Source organism: Taudactylus pleione, unplaced genomic scaffold, assembly GCF_031769625.1.
Source record: "Taudactylus pleione unplaced genomic scaffold, aTauple2 ptg000095l, whole genome shotgun sequence".
Taxonomy (NCBI): Eukaryota; Metazoa; Chordata; class Amphibia; order Anura; family Myobatrachidae; genus Taudactylus; species Taudactylus pleione.
The window spans coordinates 3274138-3284038 of NW_028284497.1; the positions used below are offsets into that span (position 1 = coordinate 3274138).

Sequence of the window (9901 nt, forward strand, 5' to 3'; positions counted from 1 at the left end):
GTGGGAGGCCAACTTCTTCAGTTCGCCCAGTGCTGGTGTCAAAGCACTAAGGATGCTTGGGTAAGATAAGTGGTCTCTCAGGGGTACGCCCTCTCATTCCTTCAAAGACCACCTCACCAGTTTTTCTGCACAGGCCCTCCTTCAGACAAGACTGAGGCCTTGCAGATCCAGAAAGCCATACAGTGATTGCTGCAAGCAGGGGTAATTATACAGTACCAGTTCCGCTATCTCAATGAAGGACTGGTTATTATTCTACTCTCTTTCTGGTTCAGAAACTGAATGGGTCTCATTGGCCTAACCTCAACCTCAAATCTCTGAACAAGTTCCTCAAGGTGCGCAGGTTCAGGATGGAAACCTTACGACCCATCATACTGGTTATGGAACCTAGGGACTCCATGGTATCCCTGGACATTCAGGATGCATACCTACATGTTCCCATAATGCCTTCTCACCAGCATTATCTGCGGTTTGCTATACTGCAATGACACTTCCAGTTTTGGGCACTGCCCTTTGGCCTATCCACGGCTCTATGGATTTTTACCAAAATTATGGCTGTCATGGCAGCCAACCTGTGGAGTCAGGGTAACCAGCTCCTACCATATCTGGACGACCTCCTCTTGTTGGCGAGTTCTCCAGAAGTGCTTTACCACCAACTGCAACTGACAGTTGCTTGTCTACAAGCGCATGGGTGGTTAATCAATTGGAAAAAGTCCTCCCTAATTCCCTCACAGACTATATTTCATTTGGGAGCCCATCTGGATTCTCACCAGCAGAGAATCTTTCTAACTCCAGAAAAGATCTCCACGCTGCAGCTGTGAGTACGCAGATGTCTCCGCAGTTGCCGGGTGTCAGTCATCCGTGGTGTCCACATTCAACATGGTAGAATATTCTCAGTTCCATTCCTGACCCCTGCTGAGATTGATCCTCTCCAGGTGGAACAGATTACCCCACCAGATCAGGGCTAAGATGATGGTACTCTCTCCGGAGGTGTGCCTGTCTTTGTTTTGGTGGTTATTGTCATCTCATCTAACCAGGGGTCACTCCTTTTGGATCCCAGACTGGATACTCCTAACAACAGATGCCAGTCTTCGGGGATGGGGTGCAGTGACCGGTCCACACTCCTTTCAGGGCCGGTAGACAATGGTATAGACATCCCTGCCCATCAACATATTGGAACTTCGGGCTGTGTACAGGGCCCTCGTGATGGCAAAGCACATTCTTCATGGAAACCCTGTGCAGGTTCAGTCTGACAATGCCACCACAGTGGCTTCCATCAATGAGGCACTTGACAGAAGTGTCCCACATTCTGACATGGGCACAATCTCATTTCCCAGCAATTTCGTCAGTGTTCACTCCGGAAGTTCTCAATTGGGAAGCAGACTTCCTCAGCCATCACGACATGCATCCAGGGAAATGGTCTCTTCACCAAGAGGTGTTTCAACTCCTAGTGGACAAATGGGGTCTTCCAGAGGTGGACCTCATGGCCTCCTGACACAATCACAAGTTACCAGTGTATGGGTCTAGAACAAGAGATGCTGAAGCAAGTCTTGTGGATGCTCTTTCAGTGAAATGGACCTTCCGGTTTGTGTACCTATTTCCTCCAGTCTCCCTGCTTCCTCAGGTTCTTTGGAAGTTCAAGCAAACTGGAGGCACTGTCCTGCTGGTGGCTCCAGCTTGGCCCAGACATAATTGGTACTCAGATCTTCGGAGTCTCTCCATCGACACTCCATTTCTGCTGCCTCAATGTCCGGACCTGTTTTCTAAAGGTCCTTGCCTGTACCCGGACCTGGATAATCTGTCTTTGATGGCATGGCTCTTGAGACATCCCTCCTAAGGGTCCAAAGGATTCTCTAGCTCAGTCATCAACACGATGCTTAGAGTGCGTAAGCCTGCCTCCGCCAGGATCTACCACAGAGTGTGGCATACATATTTCCAGTGGTGTCATTCAAGAGATTACGATGCTCAGGTGTTTCGAATTTCCAGAATCCTGGCATTCCTTCAAGCTGGATTGGACCTCAGCCTATGCCTGGCCTCATTGAAAATGTATGTCTCTGCAGTGTGGTTCCAATGTATAATTGCTCCGCTTCCAGATATCCACACCTTCCTCAAGGGTGTCCTCCGGTTTCAACTTCCCCTTGTCCCCCCAGTGGCTCCTTGGGATTTGGCAGTAGTTCTTCGGGCCCTCCAGGGCCCTCCATTTGAACCACTAGATTCAGTGGAACTTAAGTGGTTAACAGCTAAGACTCTTTTTCTTCTGGCTATTGCATCTGCCAGGAGGGTGTCAGAATTGGGAGCTCTCTTCTGTAATCTTCCTTTTCTGATATTTCACAAGGACAGGGCGATGCTTTGTACTCATCCTGAGTTCCTTCCTAAAGTTGTTTCTAGTTTCTATATTAATCAGGAAGTATTAGAACTGGCCTTTCTATCACCAGACCTCTCAGCAGGTGAGGCCCCATTGGATGTGGTCCGTGCCCTCAGGATTTATGTGGACCATACCAGTTCTCTTCGGAAATCAGACTCCTTGTTTATGCTCTATGGTTTTCACAAGAAGGGATGGCCTGCCAATAAACAAACATTGGTTAGATGACTTTGTATGACTATCTCAGAAGCTTACTCGCAGGCAGGCCTGCCTGTTCCGGTTTCTGTTAAGGCTCATTCTACTCAGTCTGTGGGTCCCTCGTGGGCAGCTTGCCATGGTGCCTTGGCTGCCCAGCTTTGTAAGGCGGCCAGGTGGTCTTTTGTCCAGACCTTTCTAAGGTTCAATGCATTTGATACCTTCGCCTCTCAGAATGCTTACTTTGGGTGCCGGATTCTCCTCTCTGCGCAGGAGCGTCCCCACCCTTAAATGGACTGCTACGGGACATCCCCAAAGTCTCCCTGTGGAGCCTATGGACCCTGAAAAAGAAAATGAGAGTTATGGTAAGAACTTACCTTTGTTAACTCTCTTTCCTCAAATTCCATAGGGTCCACAGGATACCCGCCCTGATGCACCTGGCTTCATATGGGCTATCGTACTGGTCGCTGTTTTCATGTCTCCTTCTCTGTAAGTGTGATTCTTGAGTTTTCCAGTCTTCATTCTCTCTTATCCTCCTCCGGCCTCTGGCTTTTTACCAACTGAGGTGCCTCTGGCTCAGGGGCGGGGTATAGGGAGAGTCGACCCAGTGTATCCTGAAAGCTTTAATTGTGTGGTGCCCGGATTCATTCCCATCACCTACACCCCAAGGTCTCCCTGTGGACCCAATGGACTTGAAGAAAGAGAGTTAACAAAGGTAAGTTCTTACCATAACTCTCATTTTCAGAATATTCTGTATTTCGGAATATTTGGATACAGGAGACTGTAAAGCAGATTAAAATAAAGGAACCTAATCTTAAATTCTTTGATGTAGAGCTGTAATCTACACATTTACCAATGAATATTTAAAATTGACCCCATTTACACATATAAGATTAAGAACATGCAAGTTAAAATGTGTTTTGCATTCTATGCTGATGTGTTTTGCATGTCAATGCTGATGGCAACTCCCCAATAGCACTTCTGCAAAATTCCAGTGAAATTGGTAATAAGACCACAAAGGATCATCAAAGCCTGCATATAACAGAGAGAGCAACTCATGAAATGTTTCTTGCTTGAGGAAGTGAATCACTAGCTGAAGTACCTGGCATTGCCTGGGTTTAAATCTTCAAGTCATTAATTTTTATTATGTAATGTCGTCCAAATCCATCCAGTGGAAGGCCCAAAACAGGTTCCCTGGGTCAAAGTTCTGCCCAGTGTACTCCAAAGGGAGGTCCTACTGGGACTTTAACCTCCTAGAATGTCTTCTGGGATCCAATGTTACCACTCTGTGAAGTTTTTGTCCAAATCCATCCAGTGGAAGGCTCAGAACAGGCTCCTCAGTTCAAAGTTCTGCCCAGCGTACATCAACGAGAGGTCAGACAGGGACCGCAACCCACTAGTATGTCTTTTGAGATCCAATGTTACCACTCAGTGAAGTTTTTGTCAAAGTGGAAGGCTCAGAACAGGCTCCTCGGGTCCGAACAGACTCCCCGGGGTCAAAGCTTTGTCCAGTGCACTCCGCCATGTCATCCTACTGAGACTCCAACCACTCCATTAGCTATCCCAGACCAATTGCCACCTCTTTTGTGAAGTTTTCATCCAATACATCCAGTGGAAGGCCCAGAATAGGCTCCCCGGATCAAAATTATGCCCAGCATACACCAAAAGGAGGTCTGACTGTGACTCTAACCCCCTAAAACCTGGCCTGGATCTAACTGGACCACCAAGCATTGGTTTCATTCCAATCAGTGCAGGGGTGTCTGAATGCATAACTGGACAGACAAACAAACAAACCAATGATTTTTATATATAAGATTTGTCGCTCTGTCACATTTTCACATTGTCGCTATGTGGTCTAATAGCTTACTTTTTTGATACTAAATAACTATGTAATTTTTGGTTAATAAACTTTTTATTGTCTAATATATGGTTAGAAATTACTCCATTACAAAGACAAATGTTTACACTGTCAAGTTCACCTATGTTCAAGAGAAACATTTAGGGTCTGATTTAGAGGTGGACGCAGTGTAGATGTTGGACGCAAGTGGCCAATGCTTTTAGTCTGTGCATGCATCTGAGTTGCACTGTGCATGCTGCCTGATGGTTACCACTCTGAGATGCAGAATGAATTTGGATGCAGAGACAGTGATTTTTACTGGGCATTTCTGGGCTGTAACAGGGGGCTGACTAGCCAGATGTGGGCATGTTGCACACGTGTCGCAGAGATTCTGTGCCTTTATAGGGTTGGTGCAATCTTCGTTGTTGCGACTGATAGTGCTTCTTAATATGCACAGAGATGGATTAGAGCCACTACTGATAGGCATCTCAGTAATTGGCCATGGCATTATCAAAAAGATACAGTTGTGACTGTGGCAAGTGACTCAGTTGTGGCTGTGGCAAAATAAGCCATCATGGCTGCACCTGCATCCACCTCTGAATCAGACCATTAGTCTACTATTTCCCTTTAAAGTAGTACTCTAGGAAATCACAAACCAGACCAGTTGCCTCTCATTGAGGAGCGGCATGAATCCTACCCTTCAACATTTTTAAATTGTGTATTTGTTAAACTAGATAAAATATAATTTATCTAATTTATTAGACTACAGTGATAATGATTTCTGTATACATAATATAGATTTTTCCTTTATTTTCTTAAGAGCTAACTGAGCTTCTTTGTTCCTTAAAGTATATATAAAAGGATTAAGCAATGGAGTTAAGATTGTATACAGCACAGATAAGATCTTATTAAAACTAGATGCCCCACTAGTAGTAGGACGAACATAGACAAAGATCATTGTACTATAGTAAAGTGTAACCACTGTGAGATGAGAAGCGAATGTCGAACTGGCTTTTCTCTTTCCATTTACTGATGATATTGCCAGTACAGTAGTAAGGATTCTAATGTATGACAACAGAGTAACCAAACAGGAGCCCACCAATATCACTGAGGCTAGGAGAAAGATAAGTGTCTCTGTCTGGTGGACATTAGTGCATGATAAGCTCAGGAGAGGAGTGATATCACAGAAGAAATGCTGGATGTGGTCAGGACCACAAAACTGTAAGGTAGAGATGAAGAAGATAGATGACGTGGTGGACATAAAGCCAGATGACCAACAGCAAGTAACCAAAACTTTACAAATCTTTGTAGTCATGACAGTGTGATAATGTAATGGCTTACATACTGCTAAGAACCTATCATAGGCCATCACAGCAAGAAGAAAACATTCTGTTGACCCTAGGGACCCAAAAAAGTACAACTGAGTAAGGCAAGCAACAAAAGAAATAGTATTGTTGCCAGTCAGTGAACTGTGCAGCATTTTTGGTAAGGTAACGGAAATGTAGCACATTTCCAAAGCAGCAAGATGGCAAAGGAAGAAATACATTGGTGTGTGAAGAGTCCTATCTAACCTGCAGATGATGATAATGATGACGTTGCCAGCCAATGCTAAGATATAAATTACAGTGAAAGACATTATGAAAACAACATTTCCAATAGGGGAAACCCAGAGCTGTAGGAGGACGAAGACTGTAACTTGGGTGTTGTTCATATTTCTTATCTTCATATAACTAAGAAGCAAAGAACAAAATATAATTAACATTGTAACATGTTGTTAATAATATATAATATATAATGATCAAAGTAGAAATTTAGAAGTGAAGTAATGGAAGATGCAAGTGAATAGAATTTGATAGTGTTTTGTAATAATAATTTAGTAATTTGTATAATAATTAATAATAGTGATAGTAATTTGATACAATCAATGCCGTACGAGAAGTGGCTGTATGTCATATAGCCATATACCATTCTGCTTCAGCCATTTTTTATGCAACTTCATCAGAGCACAAAGTAAATAAATCAAGGAAAGCTATTCTTGTACAGTATTTACCTACTTTGTACCCTTGAAAAAAGATGCAGTAAAGCGCCTGAAACGTTGGCATATCAGCTGTGTGCTATGGTTATTTTCATCAAAGTCCCTGGAGTGCTACCTTAATTCTCTGTGTGTAATAGGGGTCAAGTTTGGGCCACCAGGTTTTGCACCCGGGCAATATAACCGTGATGTTCAACAGGAGTGCCTGCCATTTGTGGAGTGTGTGTGTGTATGTAATATATATATATATATATATATATATATATATCTATATATATACACGAGGTCTGTCCAAAAAGTTTGGTGAATGGTCTGATATATCTGTATGCAACGCTTGCAACAAGGCCGCTCATGCGCACTGACATGCATGGACATGTCTGGACCTGCCCCAGTCAGGGTTTGCCCGAGGCCGCCACTGCACTGCCATTGCATTCATTTCAACAGAGTGTCCTGAGCAGAGTGCGTTGAACAGTAATGGAGCAGTGGAGCTAGTCTTCCACCGTTCCTTGCCACTGTGAAAGCATGCAAACTAATCGTACACACATTTTCTACTCACAGCATCCTGCCCATACGCTTTCACCAACATTTTGTACGTCTCCATCGCCGATTTACCCAATTTGAAGCAGAACTTAATGTTGTGTCATTGCTCCATTGCTGATTGACGCACACTGCTTGGGACACTCTGTTACAATTAATACAATGGCAGTACGGTGGCAGCCTCAGGCAAACCCCGACTGGGGGCAGTTCCAGATATGTCCATGCATGTAAGCGCGCATGAGCGACCTTCTTGCAAGGGTTGCATACAGCTATATCAGACCAATCACTGACATTTTTAGACAGACCTCGTATATATTGTATACTGACTGTATATATATATATATATATACATACTGAAATGCTACAGTGGAGCAGCTCACCGTCAAAATGAATGTGTGTCTAAAATGACAGCTCAATGAACCCTGCTGCATATGGGGCTCTGAAGCAAATGGATGGTCACTGCACCTATGCTAACAAAGGTGCATCGGTGGAAAAGGCTTCAATTTTCACGCATGTATCGGAATTGGATCTTTGCTAATTGGCAAAGGGGTGTTTCCTGCTTCATCAAATGGATGGATGTAGGCAGGTCAGACGAGAAACATCGGAGAACAAACACCCTGCAACCATTGCTGGGAGAACACAAGCTGTTGGTGGCAGCGTTATGGTCTGAGGAATGTTTTCATGGCATTCTCTGGGCCCACACATCCATGTGGAAGGCACCTTCAACCGATTTGGTTATGAATCCATTCTTGCAGAGCACGTACACCCATACATGCTGATTGTTTTCCCTGAGGTGGATGGGATCTTCCAGCAAGACAATGCAACATGTCACACAGCTCGAAATGTCTGACAGTGGTTGGACGAGCATGACCAAGACTTCCAAGTACTTCCCTGGCCGCCTAACTTCCCGGACTTAAACCCAATCGAACATCTGTGGGGCCACCTCAATTGTTGTGTTGGCTCTATGGATACTCCACCATGCACCCTCCAGCAGCTGTGGGATGTACTGGAATCAGCATGACTATTAGGACAATACAGACAAGGGGGGTCACTATAAGTAAAATATTGACAATCGGGGTCACTATAAAGAATATACAGAAAAGGTGGTCATTATAAGGAAAATACATAAATGGGGGTCACTTTTATACAGATAGGTCACTATTAGGAAAATAGGGGTGGCCACTATAAGGAAAATACAGTCAAGGTGGAGTCACTATAAGGAAAATACAGGCAAGGGGATACTATAGGAAAAATACAGACAAGGGGGGTCACTATAGGGAATATAGAGACAAGGGGAAGTCACTATAAGGAAAATACAGAAAGGGGGATCACTATTAGGATAATACAGACAAAGCACTATAAGGAACATACAAACAAGGGCGGTGCTAAACAGAAAATACAAGGGGACCACTACTCTAGACACATATGAGTGTATGTACTAAGCATTGGAGAGGGATAAAGTGGACAGAAATAAAGTACCAACCAATCAGCTCCTGACATTTTTCAACACAGCCTGTAAAATGACAGTTAGGATGTAATTGGTTGGTACTTTATCTCTGTCCACTATCTCTCTCCAAGGCTTAGTACTTAGACCACACAGTTTCCAATGGGCACCATGTTTTAATTTGTCCTGGATGCCAGTGACCCTAGTTAAGCCTCTGGATATCAAAAACCAAAGCCAAAATCTATATGACCCAAAACACTTAAAGGGGATTTTTCCAAAACCATATTGTTTGAGGGTGGGTCTGCACATCTCTAGGTAAGACCTTTCTGCTAGTAGTTGTACATTTTTTTAATAGCTACTGTTCTAAACACTCATTTATTATCTTCTCTTCGATTAATTGTATTGTATACTGGGCATCCTACTACATACAATTACATATTTTTTATATTTGTCTTCTATCAGGTTTGTTTTATGGGTGGGTGAGTAGGTCAAGTATCAAATAATCAAAATGCATGCATAACAATTACTATATATGTATACACAATAATAACATTAACATTATTAAGAATTATCAGTTAGTAGTTCACAATAAGTTTGCAAAAACATGACAATTGTTACACTGTACACCCCTAAATGTATAAATACATTATATACTGTTATTCTACATTTAGTACTTTTTTTCCTTTTTCACACCTTAATAATATGTGATATCATAAATAAGAGTGAATACTTACTACAGACAAAGCACAAGTAGAGACTGGAACACATTGTGATGTAATTATTTTATACAAGTGCATGATCTTAAGACTGTAATAGTTCATGCTATATTTATAGAATGTCATGTGCAAATTACAGTGAATTAGTTATTTAAATAAAATACCCAAGGGCATGATGTGTACAGCAACATCTTAATGAATTAAAATAATAGTACTGTATGTAGACTAATTGCATCCCTAAAGAAATCAAACTTGGAAAAAAAAGTATACATGTTAGTGCTAACAGACATATACATGGTTTGCTGACCATTGTACTATAGCTTAAAGCATAGACTGTCACACAGAACACTGTCCACTTAAATGGCACGTGACTGTGACAATTTCTTAAATTGCTAATTATTCGCCCCCAGTCCCTCGCCCCACTACAGCAGTGGTCCCTACCTTCTTCTTGTGGCTGCTATAGTAAAAGCAGAAGTGGCTTCCCACCAGAAGCACTTCAGACAGGCAGTCCCAGGGGGAGGAGTTCCCCCCACCCACCTGGGACTGCCTGTCCGGACTGACATTAGCAGATAGAGCGCTTCCACTGGGAGCCTCTTCTGCAACTGATGCACACTGTATGCACAAGACTTGTTTGGCTTTTTTTACTTTCTCTTTTTGTGTATGCACATTGGATAGTGGCCAGACTGCCGCCGAGGCAAGGGGATGCTGCAGCGTGGGCAGCCCCTCCACCAGTGTCGGACTGGACAATGAGGGGACCACCGGGGGAATCAGTGGTAAGGGC

The 9901-nt window shown here is 43.3% G+C and overlaps 1 protein-coding gene across 1 annotated transcript; it reads right to left on the reverse strand.

The window, feature by feature from the left end:
- Positions 1–5154: 5154 nt before the first annotated feature.
- LOC148526487 (olfactory receptor 6B1-like) lies at positions 5155–6117 on the reverse strand. The gene has a single exon (XM_088470148.1). The coding sequence runs from the start codon at positions 6115–6117 to the stop codon at positions 5155–5157; it is 963 nt and encodes a 320-aa protein (XP_088326274.1).
- Positions 6118–9901: the final 3784 nt, after the last annotated feature.